We start from the raw sequence: 20,507 nt of genomic DNA on the forward strand, positions 1-20,507 counted from the left end.
ATGGATGAAAGAACACAAACTAAAGCTTAAACCCTGACAAAACAAACTTCATCCTCCTAGAAAACAGTAAAACTCCAACCTTGACTAACCTAATAGTTAACTCTATCTCATACCCCATTCAACCCAAGCTAAAAAAACTCCTCAGAGTGCTGATAGACAGAGGTTGTACCATGCAACCACAAATCAACAAAATAATAAAAACATCATTTGCAACTATGAGAAACCTAAGACAAGTCCAAAAATTCTTCAACAGAAAACAATTCCAACTCGTGGTTCAATCACTAATCCTAGGCCTAATAGACTACTGCAACATACTATATCTTCCCTGTCCTGCAACCAGTGTTCCCGCTAAGCTGCGTTGACGTGCGCACGCGCACAAAATATTACCTCGCAGCGCACAAGTTTCTCGTCGCAGCGCACACAGTGTAGAGCACAGTTCTTCAACCGCCGGTCCGCAAACAAAATCTTGCCGGTCCACGAAGGATTCGGTCCCCGCCGCAACGAAAGGCCGGCGTCAGCTGACTTGCAACTTCCTGTTGCAGTCGCTGTGCCGGGACTCCTGCCTTCGCCGGGACTCCTGCCTTCCACCGCGTTTGCCTCCTGCCTTGTCTCCGCACCTCCAGACCAGCAGCGGCAGCTGTGTATGCTTTTAACTTCGGCACAGAGCTGCCCCTAATCAATAGTTTAGCGCGGTTTCATAAGGCAGCCTCGGGGCCTTTGCTAGGCCGGCCCACATCGCATCATCGAAGCGGGCCGGCTATCAAAGGCCCCGAGGCTGCCTCATGAAACCGCGCTAAACTATTGATTAGGGGCAGCTCTGTGCCGAAGTTAAAAGCATACAGAGCTGCCGCTGCTGGTCTGAACTCTTGGGCCGCTGAAGGAGGGCAAAAAGCAGCTGTCCTGGAGGTTTCCCTTCCTCTCGCCTTTACAGGTTCCTTTTTTTCCACCTTTTTTTTTTCCTTCAAACGGCAACGGGCCCCAGCATCGACATCAATCAAGTAAGTTCCACTGTCAATCAAGCGGTTCTGCTCGGCCAAAGCTTCCCCTGTGACATGAGCCACCCTCAGGGGAAAGAAAGTGACCCACAAAGGTGAGGGGAAGGGGGGCAGATGATGGAAGTTGGGGGGGGGAGAGAGAGAGAGAGAAGGGGCAGATGATGGAATGGAGGAGATGAGAGAGAGAGAGAAGGGGACAGATGATGGAAGTGAGAAGAAGGGAGAGAGAGCAGAAGGCAGATGGATGTCAGTTGAGAAGGGAGAGCAGATGCTGAATGGAAGTGGGGAAAGAACACATACTGGATGGAAGGAGGAGATAAATAAAGGGGGAAGAAAATAGTAAGATAATGGAGGGGTGAGGGAAAGGGGTGACAAGCTGTGTGTAGACACAGTGAAAAGAGGGAAACGGGACTAAATAGTAAGAAAGAATTTAATTTAGATGGAGGCAGAAAATAGAGAAGGAAGACCAGAGAAGAAAAGGGAAGGAGAGCAGAGAATGATCAGATCTGAGTGGAGGAAATGAGAAGAGAGATATGCTAAAAACCACAGGGGGGAGGGAAGGATAGAGATGCCAGACCATGAGGGGAACAGAAGGAAGATGATGGATGCTAGACCAAATTGGGGGGTGGGGGGGGGGGGCAGGAGGAGAGATGGCAGGGAAAGACAGACAGTGAATGGAAGGGGCAGATGCTGGACTGAAGAGACAGAGAAGGTTATCATGCTGCTGTACCGGGCCATGGTACGCCCTCACCTGGAGTACTGCGTCCAGCACTGGTACTTTAAGAAGGACACGGTACTACTCGAAAGGATCCAGAGAAGAGCAACTAAAATGGTTAAGGGGCTGGAGGAGTTGCCGTACAGCGAAAGATTAGAGAAACTGGGCCTCTTCTCCCTTGAGCAGAGGAGATTGAGAGGGGACATGATAGAAACATTCAAGGTACTGAAGGGAATAGACTTAGTAGCTAAGGCAGGGAGAACGAGAGGGCACTCTCTAAAGTTGAAAGGGGATAGATTCCATACAAACGTAAGGAAGTTCTGTGGTAGAAAGCAACATATTTATTTGGCTCATAACTTGCTGGCGCCCGATATTTTTAGCTCACAGTGAAAAAAGTTTGCTCACAACACCCGCCCGCTTAGAGGGAACACTGCCTGCAACCACGATAAAGCAACTACAAACCATACAAAACACAGCCCTAAGACTCATCTATTCGCTGAAAAAATACAACCACATCACAGAGGCATACCATGACTCACACTGGCTCCCAATACAAGCCAGAGTACACTTCAAATTCCACTGCCTACTATTTAAAGCTATAAACGGAGACAGCCCAACCTACTGGAACAATCGACTAATTCAATCTACCTCAACCAGACACAGGAGAACCCACACAATATTCACACACCCGCCAACCAAAAACGTCAAACGAAGAAAACTGTATGACAATCTACTGGCCACCAGAGCAACGAAACTGGACAGACAACTCACCAATCTGCTGATTTCGACCAAAGACTATAAAACCTTCACAAAAGAAACAAAAACCCTACTCTTCAAAAAATACATAAAACCAATAGAACACAACCAGACATGCCGCAAACTCCTCCTACTATCTATTCCTTAGCAAATTAGAAAATGTTCAAACTCACCTCCCTTCCCGCTCTCATCCGTTTAGTTGATCAATACTCTCCTCTTTCAGGTTATCTTGTTAACTGGGAGAAATCGGAAATATTCCCATTTAATGATATTGTCACACTCTCGGACCTGTCCTCCTTTCCATTTAAATGGTCCTCTCATGCTATTAAATATTTGGGTATCCTGATTCATAAAGATCCTTATCACACAATGGAACTCAATGTTAATAGAATCAAACAAATTGTTACTGATACTACTTCTAAATGGTCCCCCTTATTCTTATCTTGGTGGGGCAGAATAGCCTCTGTTAAAATGACTCTTGCTCCACAAATTTTATATATACTATCCTTGTTGCCCTTTCGTTGCAAGAAGTCTTTATTTCTATGGATTAATAGGAAATTGTCTACTTTTATTTGGAACAACAAAAAGCCTCGTATAGCTTTATCTAAATTGATGGCCTCTAAATTGCATGGTGGTATGAATCTTCCTGATTTTTCTTTATATCAAACAGCCGCCCTTGCCAAATATGGCGTTTACTGGATTCATACCCCTCCTCCCCAACACCTACCTTCTTGGTTGGAGTTCGAATCCTCTATAAGTTCTCCATATCCTCTATATATTTTGTGTACTATGAATATTCCTAAAAACCTGAGGGTACTCGCTCCTGGGTGCAACACAGCAGGCCCTTCATACTCTTGATTCCTTTGCTGATGTTTCTGTATACAATAGTCATCATATGTCACTTTGGGATAATCATAACATCAAACATAATGGAAAATCAATATCTTGGAAGAAATGGCAAAAGGCTGGTCTTTGGTCTGTCTCTCAACTCCTTTGTGATGGCCAAGTGATTCCCTTTTCTCAACTCTGCATCAAGTACTCTCTGTCTCCAGCTTTGTATCCACAATGGCTCATCCTCACTGAGACTCTAGCTACAGTAACTCTTGTCCCGACTGACAAACTTTCGAAATCCTCTGTGGTTCATTGGACTTCCTCAGTTGCTCTCTCAGGAAAAGCGATTGCTACCTTTTATCACATTATGAGAGATGGACGCTACGCCTTCTCACCTCACTCTATGCATCATTGGGATACCTTGTTGACCATCCCTACCTCAGGAGTTCGTTGGGATCTTCTCTGGTCCAAGACTAATCGTCCCTTCATGTCCTCTCGAATATCTCAATCGTTCTACTTCCTCATGTGGCATGCAATTTGGACTCCCCTACGCATGTGCAAAGCCAAGTTGAAATCTGATCCGAACTGTTGGCATTGCTCTGAAACTGAAGGATCCTTGGATCATATGTTGTTTTCTTGCCAGTCTATTAGACCTTTCTGGACTCGTGTCTGGTCAACTATTCAAGAAATAACTTCTTGCTCAGTGGACATTTCTTTTGACATTATTATTCTACGGTCACAACATCCTTGCTTTGCCCTGTCGCTATGCCCGACTCGACTGACAGATGCGATGATCTCCATTGCCATTATGCATATACTCAAGAATTGGAAATCGGCCGACTTGCTGGACTACACCTTTTGGTGGAATTCTCTCTGCTTATATCAAAAATATGAACAATATGCTTTTGAAAAACGATGCATATCTAAAGTATCTTCAGGTTCCTCAAGTCCTACTTCTCCTTGGCAATTCCTAGATCACTTTATACATTCTACTTCATAGACCACTTATGTATCTGTATTTCTGTCTTTGATCTACCTCTTCCCTCTTCTTCTCTTTAAGTTTTCCTTTTATCTTTCCCTTTCTCTGACATTCCGTCTGTCATATACATCTTTATTGTATTTGGTTTGAATTGCTGGTTCACTTATACCGTTATATTGTTATTTGTTCATGTATACCAGGTTGATATATATGAATCACAGTCTTACTGTTCTATTTTATTTTTATTTATGCTTTGTTATTTTATATGAAAATTCAATAAAAATCTTTTGAATTTAAAAAAAAAAAGAAAATGTTCAAACTATTCCTTAAGAACTTCTTATTACCTTCACAATATGTACTTCTTAATATCATAACAATTCTTATGTAATCTGCCTTGAACCGCAAGGTAAAGGCGGAATAGAAATCACTAATGAAATGTAATGTAATCTTCTACCTTGGCTCCCGGAAGGCAGGTCACCAGCCGATCCTGTTTTCCTCCTGCTATGTGGCTGTCGACTTGTCTGATGATGGAGTCCCCCACGGCGATTACTGTCCTCTCTATCTTCTCTTGTCTCTCTATCCGCAGGTCCGTGTCCTCTGTGCACTTCCATTGTCCCTCATCCTGGCGTTGGCTTGCACCGGACTTGTCTTCCTGTGGGTTCCCTCTGCTGTTTCCAGGTTTCGTTGCTGTGTCACCTATTTCTTCCTTGTGGTTGTCCTACAGGTGGCCCTTACTCACTGTAGGTGTATTTTGGCAGTTCCACTGTTGTTGGTGATTTTCCACGGCCTCCCTGTGTGCCTCCTTGATGAACTTCTCTAACTCCTGGACTTCTTCCTCAGTGGTTTCCTCTGTCTTTAAGTTTTCTGCCCTCTGTCCTCCTCCTCCACTGCTCGAAATGCTTCTAGTTCCAGTATTCTGACTTCCAGGAATCTGACTTGTTTCTTCAGGCCCTCCAGTTCCTTGCATCGAGTTCATACATAAGACTGCCTCGCAGAGGGGAGGTAGTCATACATATGGCAAACGGTGCAGAAAACTGGGTAACTCAACATCCTGCTTCTGTCTGCTGCTTCCATTGCTGGTCTGCTGTCTGAAGTGTGGCTTCTCCCTATTTCCCTAAATGCCTTCTTACACTTTGTCTGAAGTAGCTTCTAGCTTCTCCTTGTGTATGATTCTGTGAAGCGTCCTTGGTGTTACTGTGAAGTCCTTCTCCTGATTTTAAACCTGCTAACCTTGCTTGCTTATTGCTCGCGAATCACCTGAAATTTGTGATCCTGGTAGCTCCAGATTGGCCTTGTCAGCCTTGTATGTGGATATAGTGCGTCTCTGAAACAGATGCATCAAACTACCAGTGCACATAGGGCTCCTCAGTCAGGGACCAATTCCCATGGAGTACCCGGAGTACTGTGGTCTTATAGCATGGCTCTTGAGCACATAGCCTTAACCCGTAAGGGTTATTCAGAGGTGGTCATTTCAACTCTCCTTCGAGCAAGAAAAGCCATAAATGTTTGCTGCTTATGCTAAGGCCTAGAAGGTTATCTAACTCAGGTTCTCCCTGATGATCTTTGGTATACTATTTGAGGCAACAGTTCCAGTGATCCTAGCATTTCTGCAGGCCAGACTAGAAAAAGGCCTATTGATGGTATCTTTGAAAGATCAAATAGCAGGCCTCTTGTCCTCTCAAGCTTAAGGGGGAAAGCTATTGCTGGCATCACATCCAGATGTGACCAGGTTTTTGAAAGAGGCCCTAAGATTGTGCCCTCTGTTGTGCCAGCCTTTTCCATCCTGGAATCTATATTGTCATGAAGGGCCTTTCTGTGCCTTCTGGATCTCAAGGGGAAGACAGTATTTCTGCTGGTAATAGTCTTGGTGATAAGGATCTCGGAATTGCAGGCTCTGTCCTTCAGAGAACTTTTCCTCAGGATCACAGGCAGGGGTTTCCTTCCTACTGTCTTTCTTACGTTCTTATGCATTCCACCTCAACGAAGAAGTTTGTTTGCCAGTCTTTCAGCCTAAGAGTTCAACAAAGCAAGATTTTTATTCTACCTGGGAAAGACCAATAATTCTCGGCGTTCTGACCATCATTTTTTTTTTTTCCTAACCAGTCAGTCCAGAAGAGGCAGACTGACATATAAGACTTCTTTCAACAGATGAATTTGCCTGGCATGCCTTAGGCATCTAAGTCAATCAGGGCCTTAGACCCCTCCCCATACATCACATGATTCATCAGGAAGGGGAAGGCCTGCCATTTTGGAGTGGTGGGCCTTGGAGCAGGTGGGACTGCATCCCTCCTGCTCCCAACTTGTGAAAAAGGTAATGGGTGAGGTTGGGGGAAGCATCTGGTAGCAGGAGGGAGTGGGCATCATCGGTGGGGGAGGGGGACTTTTTTCTTTTTTTTAAATGGGGCAGATATTGTGCATGTGTAACACGCACAGCATCTGTGCCCATTAAAAAATAAAAGGACCGAACTGTGGTTGGACAGGTAAGCGACTGGTCTTGACCAGTCGCTTTTTTTGGATCACTAAAACCTCTGGGGTGTTAGTTTTTTTTGGTGTGGATTTTTTTTTTTGTGTGAATAACCAAGCAATGTTAGTGCATCGATCACTTAGCAAGTTTGCATGTGGTTTTAGCTAATTTGCATGGCTGGATTGGAAAATGGGTGATTGAGGGGAAAAACACGTGGTAAGCCATTTTGTGCATCGGATCGGCAAATGCAATCATCGCTAAAGCAGTCAAAACTGGTTTGGCGACGATCGCTGAATTTAATGCATCTGGGCCCAAATCTTTCATTACCAGGCTGGCTGAGCTGCCTTCAGCTTCCAGCAGGCTTGAGGCTTTTTGACCAGGGAGCCAAGAACAATTCTTATTTGCACCCTTCTAACACTATCCCTGGCCATAATTATAGTTTGCATAGGAAGAAAATGCCTTTCTTTTTTTTCTCTGATACTGTACTACATGCAAGATCTGTCTGTCTTGGAGTTTTGTTTAATTTAACGGTATGTTTATAATTTGTGGTCAGTTATTTTCTATTTGGCATTTGTGTTCCGTGTATGATCAAGGAATTATTTAGCATGAATCTTTATATAGCATTCGGTCGTAATTTGGCTTGTTCAGTTTTCACTATAGATGTATTGATATTTTAGGGCCCCACTGTAATATTTATGACATTGCCTTTTCATAGGTAGGATCCTTATTTTGGAAGTTTAGTGCTGGCATGGTTAATTTCTTCTAGGTTCTGAGTTACTACTTGTTTCTAGAGGTTTTTGGTGGGGGGGGGTTTACAATTACTTTACAGTATGTCTGTTAGATTATAATAGAAACTAAGAGCAGAGCTAATAGCAGCCAGTGAGTGGTATGACTACAAAGAGGAGAAAAATATTTGGGGTTTTTTTTTGGGGGGGATGATAGGGAGAGGTTGGGGGGAGGCTGGGGCAGTGAGAGAAGAGCCGGTGAGGAGAAGGAGAGGGTGTAGTGTATAGAGGGGAGACTTTTTAAAAAACAAAAAAATTGGTGTGTGTGTGTTGTTGTTTTTTTTTTTACTCTCTTTGGGATAGGGAGTGGGTAGGGACAACTAAAGAGAAAAGATGGTAGGATAGATACAGAAGGGACAAAAAATGACTTTTTTCTTTACTGTTTTGGGGGAATGGGGTAGTAGAGAAGGTGGTGCAAAGAGAAAAGAGATGGTGAGGATAGGAAGAGTGAAATACAGAGGGATAGAAAATAGACGAGGGCAGCAAAAGAGAAGGGATGTTATGAAAGGAAGAATCTGGATACAAAGGGGAGAGAAAAATTTACTTGGATCATAGAGAGAGGGTAAGGACAAAAAGAAAGAAGGGATGGAGAGGTCATGAAGGATGGGGATACTGAGTGGAGGAAAAATTCCTCTTTTAAAAAAGATTTACTGTTGGGCTCACTGGGATGATAGAGAAGGAATGAGGAGGGGGGAGGCAACGAGAGATGATGGTGAGGATAGAAAAAAGTGGGATACAGAAGGGAGAATTTTGGGGTAAAGGGCCAGGATGGAAAAAAAGAGTATCGGTGTGCATTTGTAAAAGGAGGGAGAAGCCTCTGCTTGCCTTGGATCAGTAGCATGGAATGTTGCTACTCTTTGGGTTTTAGCCAGGTACTAGTGACCAGGATTGGCCACCATGAGAATGGGCTATTGGGCTTGATGGACCATTGGTCTGACCCAGTAAGGCTATTCTTATGTAAGGAAGCAGAGTAAATGAAGTTTGGGGAAAGAAGGAAACACAAGAGAAAAGGCAGAGAGTGGGAAATATGGAGTAGGATAAAATTTCAGCTCCTTTTGTGGTTTATTTGAGTTAATATGCTGAAGCCACAGAGTCCTTCTTTCCATGTCTCTGGTGGGGAGGGATTTTTAGTATCGGAGAAACTACAAGAGGGAATTGGTTGCCCCAAAATATCACCTCCCTCTGAGCTCCTATTGTTGTTGCTTTGGGGTTGAGAGGTGATAAGTTGCTGTTTCTTGCCCCTCTTGCTGTTTCTCTTAGGTTGGGTCTGCTAAGCCCCTCTTGTTTTTCTGAGACTGGGTGCTCCCATCCCATCAGCTTCCATTGAGAGATGTGATGGAGCCACCAAGCTTCTCTTGCTTTTTTCTCTTGTGGGTGAAAGGTAATAGCTGGGGTTACTGAGGAATGTTCCCTCTAAGGTGCAGGTCCATGCATCTCTTTTCACATCCATGCACAGCAGTTCTGGACTGCTGTGCACTCAAACAGCACTTCCCCACCTCCTTCCTGCTGCTACCTCGACTGTTGCTGCTTCTCCAAACAAGCAGCAGCAGAGGCAAAACAGCCTGCTTCACTCTACGGCGGGCAGGTCTGGCATTATGGGCAGGCAAACAGAGTAACTATCCTGAGCTCTGTGGCTCTGGTGGGGGGGCCCTATGGATTGGCATACCTTTCCCTTTTGGCACCAGTTGATGGCACCCTCGCCTTCTCCTTCCCACTGACATAACTGATGGGCGGCGATTCTGAAGTGCTGCCTGCAGCTGCCTCTGCTTTCCTTCTGCCGCAGTCCGCCCCCAATGATGCAACTTCTTGTTTCCTCTTGGGCAGACTGCGGCAGAAGGAAAGCACTTCAGACTCACTGCCATGGTCAGTTTTGTCAGCGAGATGGAGAAGGCAGGGAGACATCTGACCAGCACCAAAAGAAAGGGAAAGGCATGCTGGCCGAGGGAGCCCTCTGGACCAGCTGACCTCCCACCCCCTTTTTTTTTTTTAAGTAGAACAGGGGATGGGTTTAAAGAGGTTCCAGACTGGAGGTGACATGAAAGGGAAGAACTTGTGCAGTCCAGAAACTGAGGATATTTAAAAAGATGGTGGGAAATGGTCTGGAGAGAGAGAGAAGAGAAAAGGAGAGAAGTTGGAAGTGGTGTGGAGGGAAGGAGAAAGAGCCACTTGAAGGGAGGACAGTTGGAAAGAGAAAGGGACAGATGTGGACCTTGGGGATAGAGGGAAAGTTATAGATGGGGGAGAAGATGGTGGAGGAGCCACCATATTGAATCTTGGAGCCGCATTGAGAGATTGATCACTTTCACATCCTGAGGCAGCTTATAATTAGCGAAACGCTGGCCATCGTCGGCGTGTGGTGTGCTTATGTTTTTCATCTTGGTGGGGCTTTATTCCTAATGTTGCTGTGAGCACTGGTAGTTTACCTAATCTTATGGTGCTTTGAACGTCAAACGGACACTCACTCACTTGCATTGCACAAGGCCTTTTCATATAGTGAAATATTATTTGAGGAGGTTTTTTATGCCATTGACTTTAATGTACCCTGGTTAGCCTCTACTTATTTATTCACAACCTGAACTATTGGTTTGGTGGAGGGGGGATCTGAGGCTTTTTCCTACCTCAAGATAATTTTCAGAGAAGTGTTTTGAGGTGCAGGCTGAGGATTGTCCATTTTTTATTTCAACTTCAGTGTTCTCAGCAACATTTAGTACCTTCTTTACGGTTCCTTTGGTTGTCTATGTTTATATGGTCACTGTGCTGTGAACCAGGTCGAGAGTGTAGTCTGAGAGTATATTTGGTTATTCGAGTAGGCTTGTGTTATATTAGCTAGGAGAAGATGGTGGACCAGCAAGGGAGGGAGAGAGATGGGATGGGAGGATAGTTGTAAAGGGAGAAGTTGGGATGGGAGGGAGGGAGAAATGTTAGGTCTGGGGGTGGAAGGGAGAGAGAGATGCATCATCTCTTTTTCCCCCTCCATCCTATTCAGCATCAAGGGGGGAGAAGAGCAACAGAAAAAAGGGAGAAATGTTGAACCATGGGGGGGTAGAGACAAGAAGAGATGGATCCATGGGCGGGCAGGAACGAAGAGAGTTGGGATAAGAAGATGCTAGGGGATGGGGAGAAAGGGACAGGGAGATATAGAAGATACTGGATGGAAGAGGGGAGATAAAAAGGGAAGATGGTGTGGGCAGATGGATGGCAGAAACTGAAAGAGGAGATGCTGGATGGAAAGGATAGAGGGGCCAAATGCTATATAGAAGTGGGGGGGAGAGACAGGTGGTCAATGCTGGATGGAAGGGAAGACAGAGGAGGAAGATACTGATGGAAAGGGAGAGAGTGGGCAGATGATGTATAAAAGTAGGGAAGACAGATTCTGGATAAACCAGGGGAAACTGAGGGCAGATGGAGAGGGGGACAGAAGAGGGAGATAATGGCAGAGAGAATTGAAAGGGGAGATGCTAGATGGAAAGATGAGGGGGAAAAAGGGGGCAGACATTGTATGGAAAAGGAAAGATACAGAGAGGAAGGAAATACTGATGCAAGGGGAAATAGATGGGAAAAAGGCTTTATAGAAGTAGGGAGACAGAGGCCTGGATAGAAGAGGGGAGAGACAGGACAGAGATGATGGAAGAGAGAAGTGAAAGGGGAAATGGGGCAGGCTTTGTTTGGAAGTAGGGGGAGAGATAAAAAGGGGAGACACTGATGGAAGGCGGGGGAGAGAGAGGAAGCAGATGCTGTATATAAGGGGGCAGATGCTGGATGGAAAAGGGAAGAGAAAAGAGCAGATGTTTGGGAGGTAGACACAGAAAGAAGGGAGATTATGGAAAGGGAAGATTTAGGGGACAAATGCTGTATAGAAGGGGAGGGAAAGTGGGCAGAGTTGCTGAAAGCCTGGGAATAAGGGGAAGTAAAATAGGAGAGCCAGAGTGAGGGAAAGAATGGAAAGCTGCAGGCAGACTGCAAAAAAGAAGGAACTTAAAGACTAAATAGTAAGAATGAGATAAATCTGGACATAGAGGCAGAAAAATAAATTGAGGAAAGGCGAAAAGATAAAGAGGAGAGAGAAATCCTGGCAAGAGACTTAAGATCAAAGAAAGCAGAAGCCAGAGAATGCTAGAAAACAAAATATTTTTAATTCAGGATAAAGTAATGTGGTATCCATGTTTATAAAGATTAATAAATACAATATAGAAAATAGAATTAAGATATCATCTTTTCTTTGGACTAATTTTAAATACATTTTTAACCAACTGAAGCTTTGCTTCCAGTGATCTTATATTGTATTGCATCTATATTTAGTTTTGTCAAGCATCCTTGGAATTTTGGCATTATTAATAACTAAATATATCTTTCTCTTTAGAGAAGATGGGATATGTGAAGTCCAGGGGAGTGACAGAATTCTTACTGCAGCTTTTTCAGCCTCAGGAAATTATTTTGCTTTGGCAGATGATAATAAGCGTTTGATTCTATTCTGCACTAAGCCATCATGGAAATGTTTAAGCATCAGGTGAGAAACATTGGTATGTGATCTCTCTTGTTTTTTTAAAATTGCAAAAAATGTATAAGATGATTGAAAAAGTCCCCTGTGCATCTACTAATGAAATTACTATTAATACAAATTAGTAAGGATTATTACTGTGATGTTGTTTTGGGGCTAAAGAAGTGAAGAGGGTAATCTGAAGAGGTTAGTCACTATACATATCAAGTCATAGAAACCTTTTCTCTCTCACATTCTCATCTTTTGCTTTTTTAAGTTCAGAGTTTAAATCTACAAAACATATATATTTTTACATATCGGTTTAACCAGTAATGAAGCATTATATAAATTCCTCATGTACAAAAACTTTTATTATCCCAGGACAAGCAGGCAGCTATTCTTGACTGATGGGTGACGGCACCGACGGAGCCCCGGTACAGACACTTTTAGAGTGATTGCACTCTAAGAACTTGGAAAGTTCTGGTAGGCCGCACCGCGCACGCGCGAGTGCCTTCCCGCCCGACAGAGGCGCGCGGTCCCCAGTTTTCTTGTTTCCGCGGAGCCAAGAAGACACACGTTTCAACGGCTGTTGAACTTTTTCTATTTTTTCGCCTTCCCGCTCGCGTAAACTTCTTGGGAAATATTGTTTCCCTCTTTTTATTTATTTATTTTCTTTAAAAAAAAAACAAACAAATTTTGGTTTTCTTCTTATTTTTTCGTTTTGCCCGGCGGGGCCTGCTGCCACCATCGAGGCCTCGGCCTTCGATTTGGCAGAAGCCGTGTTTACGTTCATGCCCCCCCAACCCGGCTTTAAAAAGTGCCAGCGGTGCGCGAGGCCTATTTCTAACTCTGACCCGCACAACTGGTGTTTGCAGTGCCTCGGACCTGACCATCGGGCATCCACCTGCACACGCTGTGCCACTCTTCAGAAAAGAACCCTAAAAAACCGTCAAATTCAGCAACGGTTATTATTCGGTACCGACATGTTGGACACGGCGGCACCGGTCCCTACTTCGATCCCGACGCAGTCGGCACCCGTCTCGTCGACGCCGCGCGATACCGCGTCGGCGTCGCACCAGTCAGGTAAGCCGGCTAAGAAGCCTTCCCCGCTGGAGCGTCCTCCGGTCAAAGTAGCAGAGAGCCCAATCCTGCCGACCGCGAGGCGCCCACGGAAGCGCTCCGCACCGATAGAGGTAAGCCCCTCGACATCGGGTTCCTCTTCGGAGTGTAGAGCGGCACCAAAGGTACCGCAGAAGAGAAAAGCGGTACCGGTGCCTACTTTAGACGAGCGCATTGCTGCCGTCTTACAAGTGCAATTGGAGACTCAGCTAAAACAAATCCTTCCTGCACTACTGGTACCGAACCTTCCGGTACCGGTCCGGTCTGAGCCATCGGTGCCGATAGTTCCACAGCCGATGCTCTCGGCTTCCTCTTTGTCGGCACCGACACAGTCTACTTCCATGCCAGTCCTAGCACCGGAGTCGACTGCTCAGCATCAGGCTGTTCAGACGGCGGCACCGGTGCAACGGCAATCTCCCGGTACCGTCTCTATGAGATCAGGAAAATCGGTACGCAAGTCCCGACACCTTGATCCCTCCACTCCGGATTCTCGACGCAGTTTTCAAATTCGAGATCCTGATCTGTGGGGTGATTCAGAGGACCCTATGCTCTCTGAAGGGGAATGTTCATCTGGTGATGAGGATCCTTCTACTTTAGATCCATCCTCTAGACCAGATGTATCTTCATTCTCATCCTTTTTAAAAGAGATGTGTGACTCTCTCTCTATCCCCTTGGAGGCTGAGTCGAAAAAATCCAAAGCTTTTCTTGAAGCACTGGATTTTGACCAACCTCCAAAGGAATATCTCAAGCTACCCCTCCATGATATCTTGAGAGAAACCTTTTACAAGAATTTGGAGACACCCTTGACTATTCCTGGAGCACCTCGCAAATTGGACTCCTTATACAAAGTCATCCCAATTCCTGGGTTTGACAAACCACAGCTCCCACATGAGTCCCTCTTGGTTGAATCCACTCTAAAAAAATCCACGGGAGCTAGTGTGTACGCCTCAATCCCTCCTGGCAGAGAGGGAAAGGCCATGAACAAATTTGGCAAACGGCTATACCAAAATGCCATGTTAGCCAACAGGTCAGGGAATTATGCATTCCACTTCTCCTTTTATCTTAAACATCTAGTTCAAGATCTCACTACTTTTGAGAAGTACCTCCCTGACCGTAAAAAATCTGCTTTTCGCCGCACTACTTCATCACTGTTGCAGCTTAGGAAGTTCATGGTCAGGTCGATCTATGACACCTTTGAGCTGACATCTCGGGCTACAGCTATGTCGGTGGCTATGCGTCGACTGGCGTGGCTCAGAGTGTCAGAACTCCACCACTCAAAAGTTGTCGGCACATGAAACTAGGTGGGATACTCTCCTCAAAACCAAAAAGAAAACCCCACCTTCCAGGCCTTTTCGCCAACAGTCGGCCTACCAACGTCGATTTGTTGCTCGCCCTTTGCCACAAGCCCAGCAACAACCCAGACGTCAGCGACAACAACAGAGGCCAGCTGCTAGACCAGCACAGCAGCAACAACAGGTGAAGCCTCCCCCTTCACAAAAATCCACTCAACCCTTTTGACTTAGTTCTCGAGGACATAGCCAGTCTCCATCCTGCTACCCATCTTCCACAGCCCATAGGAGGACGCCTTACTCTCTTCATCAGCTGTTGGGAATCCATCACCTCGGACCAGTGGGTCCTCAACATCATCCGCCATGGCTACTCTCTCAACTTTCAGACTCTTCCGGGCCAAAGTATTCCAAAAGAGTCTGCTTTGAACTCTCCTCAGTCCTCCCTCCTTCTTCAGGAAGTTCAATCCCTCCTCCTTCTGAACGCCATAGAGGAAGTTCCTCTAGATCAAAAGGGGCAGGGATTCTACTCACGTTATTTCCTAGTCCCCAAAAAAACAGGAGTTCTCAGACCTATTCTAGATCTTCGGGACCTCAACAAATGCTTGGTCAAAGAGAAATTCAAAATGTTGTCTCTGGCCACTCTTTACCCCCTTCTCAATCAAGGCGACTGGCTATGCTCCCTCGATCTCAAAGAAGCATACACTCACATACCGATCGATCTAGCATCCAGGAAGTATCTCCGCTTCATGATCAATCGTTGTCACTACCAGTACAAGGTTCTGCCCTTCGGTCTTGCCTCCTCTCCAAGAGTGTTCACCAAATGCCTGATTGTGGTAGCTGCTTTTCTTCGTACCCACCACCTTCAGGTGTTTCCTTATCTGGACGATTGGTTGATCAAGGCCAATGCACCTCAGACAGTTCTCACGGCCTCCAACCAGACCATTCTATTTCTCCGTTTGCTGGGATTCGAGATCAATCTACCCAAATCTCATCTCATTCCCTCTCAGAATCTTCAATTCATTGGAGCAGTTCTAGACACAGTCCTAATGAGAGCGTTCCTACCCTCCAACCGTCTTCTCATGCTTCAATTTCTATGTCAACAGGTACTTCTGCAGACGTCCATCTCTGCCAAGTGCATGATGGTTCTCTTGGGTCACATGGCGTCTACAGTGCATGTCACCCCTTTTGCACGTCTTCACCTACGCACCCCTCAATGGACCCTAGCCAACCAGTGGTCCCAAGCGATGGATCCCTGCTCACGACACATATCTGTAACATCATCTCTTCGTCAATCTCTACAATGGTGGTTGATATCCTCAAATCTATCCAGAGGTCTTCTGTTCCATCTACCTCCTCATCAACTGGTTATCACCACCGACGCCTCCCCTTATGCCTGGGGGGCTCATTTGAACGAGTTCCAAACTCAGGGTCTTTGGACACCCCAGGAAAAGACACATCAAATCAATTTCCTGGAACTCAGAGCGATGTTTTATGCCCTCAAGGCCTTCCAACATCTCCTCTTTCCTCAAGTTCTCTTGCTGTGCACAGACAATCAGGTGGCGATGTACTACATCAACAAGCAAGGTGGGACGGGCTCTCGCCTCTTCTGCCAGGAAGCCCAGAAGATCTGGACTTGGGCCATAAATCACCATCTATTCCTGAAAGCTATCTACATTCAGGGAAAACAGAATTGTTTGGCGGACAAACTCAGCAGAGTTCTCCAACCTCACGAGTGGTCACTCGATCCTCTCACTCTACAGTCCATCTTCACTCAGTGGGGCACTCCTCAGATAGACCTCTTTGCAGCCCCTCTCAATCACCAGCTGCCCCTCTTCTGCTCCAGACTCTACACTCCTCACCGTCTGGCAGCGGATGCATTTCTCCTCGACTGGTCCAATCTGTTTCTGTATGCTTTCCCTCCTCTGCCTCTCATTCTGAGAACCTTGTTCAAGCTCAGGAGAGAGCGAGCCACCATGATTCTGATTGCTCCAAGGTGGCCCAGGCAACATTAGTTCTCCCTTCTACTTCAACTCAGTTCCAGGGAGCCTTTTCTTCTTCCTCTGTTTCCTTCTCTGCTTACACAACAGCAGGGGACCCTTCTACATCCCAACCTCCAGTCTCTGCACCTGACAGCTTGGTATCTCTCGGGCTGACTTCTCATGATACACTTTTATCTCAGCCTGTTCGTTCAATTCTGGATGCCTCCAGGAAACCTGCCACTCTGCAATGTTACCATCAGAAGTGGACACGTTTCTCTTCCTGGTGCTTCCTCCATCAACATAATCCCACTTCCCTTGCAGTGGAAACTTTATTGGATTATCTCCTTTCTTTGTCTGACTCTGGCCTCAAGTCTTCTTCTGTCAGAGTCCACTTAAGTGCTATTGCGGCATTTCATGAGCCAGTTCATGGAAAGCTCCTCTCAGCTCATCCCCTGGTGTCCAGGTTCATGCGGGGTCTTTTCAATGTTAAACCACCTCTTAAAGCACCTCCTGTTATCTGGGATCTTAATGTGGTTCTTTCCGTCTTAATGAAGCCTCCATTTGAACCTTTGGCTACTTCCACTTTCAAGTTTCTCACTTGGAAGGTACTTTTCCTCATCGCCCTTACCTCTGCCAGGAGGGTCAGTGAGCTACATGCACTAGTTGCAGATCCACCTTTTACGGTCTTTCATCACGACAAGGTGGTTCTGCGGACTCATCCAAAGTTTCTTCCTAAGGTTGTCTCTGAATTCCATCTCAACCAATCCATTGTTCTGCCTGTCTTCTTTCCGAAACCTCACACTCATTCTGGAGAACAGGCTCTGCATACTTTGGACTGTAAGAGGGCTCTTGCTTACTATCTTGAGCGTACAAAACCCCACAGATCAGCTCCTCAGCTATTTCTGTCTTTTGATCCGAATAAATTAGGACATCCTGTTTCTAAACGTACGTTGTCTAATTGGCTGGCAGCGTGCATTTCATTCTGTTATGCTCAGACCGGACTGACACTGGAAGGTTCGGTAACAGCCCATAAAGTCCGAGCTATGGCAGCGTCTGTTGCTTTCCTCCGGTCCACGCCCATTGAGGAAATCTGCAAGGCTGCCACTTGGTCCTCAGTTCATACTTTTACATCTCATTATTGTCTGGACGCATTTTCCAGACGGGATGGACACTTCGGCCAATCTGTTTTGCAAAATTTGTTTTCCTAATGGCCAACCTTCCCTCCATCCCTCTTTTTGTTAGCTTGGAGGTCACCCATCAGTCAAGAATAGCTGCCTGCTTGTCCTGGGATAAAGCACAGTTACTTACCGTAACAGGTGTTATCCAGGGACAGCAGGCAGATATTCTTGCGTCCCACCCACCTCCCCGGGTTGGCTTCTTAGCTGGCTTATCATAACTGGGGACCGTGCGCCTCTGTCGGGCGGGAAGGCACTCGCGCGTGCGCGGTGCGGCCTACCAGAACTTTCCAAGTTCTTAGAGTGCAATCACTCTAAAAGTGTCCGTACCGGGGCTCCGTCGGTGCCGTCACCCATCAGTCAAGAATATCTGCCTGCTGTCCCTGGATAACACCTGTTACGGTAAGTAACTGTGCTTTTCTGAGTATTAGGTACCCAGCAACATAAAATGGATTTTAGTATGTTTACTAATTGATTTCATCTCTCCATGTAGAAAAATTTCTGACATGACCTGAGCTGCTTTCTATGATTTGTTTGGGATTTGCACAGGAATTTGTAATCTTATTAATTTAAAAAGCATTTACGGTACTTTTCCAGCTGTAGTATCAAAGTAAATTCGATCATTGTCTGGCATTATCAAGTCTCCAATTGTACTCTTGCACATAGATAATTTGGTTACAGAAATTTCTAGGTCTCCTGTCTGATATGGACGGTCCTAAGTAGTCCCTTGTTTTCCTCCTATCATAAATAAGAACATAAGAATTGCCGCTTTTGGGTCAGACTAGTGGTCCATCGTGGCCAGCAGTCCGTTCCCGCGGCAGCCCTTAGGTCAAAGACCAGTGCCCTAACTTAGTCTAGTCTTACCTGCGTACGTTCTGGTTCAGCAGCAACTTGTCTAACTTAGTCTTGAATCCCTGGAGGGTGTTTTCCACCACTCTCTGGGTGAAGAAGAACTTCCTTACGTTTGTACGGAATCTATCCCCTTTTAACATTAGAGAATGCCCTCTCATTCTCCCTACCTTGGAGAGGGTGAACAACCTGTCTTTATCTACTAAGTCTATTCCCTTCATTATCTTGAATGTTTCGATCATGTCCCCTCTCAGTCTCCTCTTTTCAAGGGAGAAGAGGCCCAGTTTCTCTAATCTCTCACTGTACGACAACTCCTCCAGCCCCTTAACCAATTGCTTGAAAGGATCAATTATCAATGTACTTCCCTTCACTGAAAAATACTCACCAATGATTTCCCTTCCTTTACCTTTTCAGGTCTTAGAACGTGTAAACATTGTGGGTAGATATGGTCCTGTAAAGATTAAAAAGGCTGGGTATAAGTAGATGGTGATTACCGCTAGTACTGTAAATAGTACAACATGATATTAAGTGGGCATTTCAAATGAAAGAATAGCAGTAGAAGGGAAGTAGGGAAGGGGAGAGTGTGGCGCAGTGGTTAAAGCTACAGCCTCAGCACCCTTAGGTTGTGGGTTCAAACCCACACTGCTCCTTGTGACCCTGGGCAAGTCACTTACTGTATATACTCGAATATAAACTGGGATTTTTGGGCCGAAAAATTCCGGTTTATATTCGGGTCAATGCCCCATCCCAGAATCTTTTTAAAGCCGCCGCAGCCAAGCTCTGCCCCCTTCCTCCTCCCTGCCCTATCTTCCTACCTCTGCTGATCTGGTGGAGGTGCAGCGAGTCCTCTGCCGTTCGTTGGTGGAAGTGCAGCGGGCAGGAGCAAGCTTTCTGAACTCCTGCCCCACAGATAACCAGCTACATGGATCTACTTAGTCCAAATCAGCGGCACGAGCAGCAGCGCAATTTGGTGCTGCTTCTCGGCGCTGAGCGGCTTCTTTACTGGTTCCCGTGAATTCTCACGAGAATTCGCAGGAGCCAGTAAGGAAGCCGAGAAGCAGCGCCAAATCGCGCTACTGCTCGTGCCGCTGATTTGGAACATAAGAACATAAGAATTGCCGCTGCTGGGTCAGACCAGTGGTCCATCGTGCCCAGCAGTCTGCTCATGCGGCGGCCCTCTGGTTCAGCAGGAACTTGTCTAACTTTGTCTTGAATCCCTGGAGGGTGTTTTCCCCTATGCCAAACAAACTTATTGCATTTCTTCGAAGGGATTAACAAACAGATGGACAAAGGAGACCCCATTGACATCATATATCTAGATTTCCAAAAAGCCTTTGACAAGGTGCCCCATGAACGTCTACTCCGGAAACTGAAGAACCATGGGGTGGAAGGTGACATACATAGATGGATCAGAAACTGGTTGGAGGGTAGAAAACAAAGGGTAGGACTGAAGGGTCACTACTCCGACTGGAGGAGGGTCACGAGTGGTGTCCCGCAGGGCTCGGTGCTCGGGCCGCTACTATTTAATATCTTCATAAATGATCTAGAAACAGGGACGAAGTGCGAGATAATAAAATTTGCGGATGACACTAAACTATTTAATGGAGCTCGGACTACAGAGCAATGCGAAGAATTGCAAAGGGACTTGAACAAACTAGAAGATTGGGCGATGAGATGGCAGATGAAGTTCAACGTTGAGAAATGTAAGGTATTACATGTGGGGAGCAGAAACTCGAGGTACAACTATACAATGGGAGGGATATTATTAAATAAAAGTACCCAGGAAAGGGACTTGGGGGTATTGGTGGACATGACATTGAAGCCGACGGCACAGTGTGCCGCGGCCGCTAAGAGAGCGAATAGAATGCTTGGTATAATCAAAAAGGGTATTACAGCCAGAACGAAAGAGGTTATCCTGCCATTGTATCGGGCAATGGTGCGTCCGCATTTGGAGTACTGCGTCCAATATTGGTCGCCGTACCTTAAGAAGGATATGGCATTAGTCGAGAGGGTTCAGAGGAGAGCGACGCGTCTGATAAAAGGTATGGAAAACCTGTCATATGCTGAGAGATTGGAGAAGCTGGGTCTATTTTC

The 20,507-nt window shown here is 45.9% G+C and overlaps 2 protein-coding genes across 5 annotated transcripts in view; one reads left to right on the top strand and one right to left on the bottom strand.

The window, feature by feature from the left end:
- Positions 1 to 20,507, top strand: part of WDR4 (WD repeat domain 4) — a 140,438-nt gene that overhangs the window by 18,222 nt on the left and 101,709 nt on the right. For both annotated transcript variants that reach the window (XM_033940459.1, XM_033940458.1), the window contains one exon: positions 11,886 to 12,032. In XM_033940459.1, coding sequence (XP_033796350.1) covers positions 11,886 to 12,032 — 147 coding nt within the window. The remainder of the gene's footprint in view (positions 1 to 11,885; positions 12,033 to 20,507) is intronic.
- The window catches only part of SLC37A1 (solute carrier family 37 member 1), a 368,358-nt gene that overhangs the window by 9,245 nt on the left and 338,606 nt on the right, over positions 1 to 20,507 (bottom strand). For all 3 annotated transcript variants that reach the window (XR_004539090.1, XR_004539091.1, XR_004539089.1), the window contains one exon: positions 18,799 to 18,864. The gene's annotated coding sequence lies outside the window, so the exon portion shown is untranslated. The remainder of the gene's footprint in view (positions 1 to 18,798; positions 18,865 to 20,507) is intronic.

This window comes from Geotrypetes seraphini, chromosome 4, assembly GCF_902459505.1.
Source record: "Geotrypetes seraphini chromosome 4, aGeoSer1.1, whole genome shotgun sequence".
Classification (NCBI taxonomy): domain Eukaryota; kingdom Metazoa; phylum Chordata; class Amphibia; order Gymnophiona; family Dermophiidae; genus Geotrypetes; species Geotrypetes seraphini.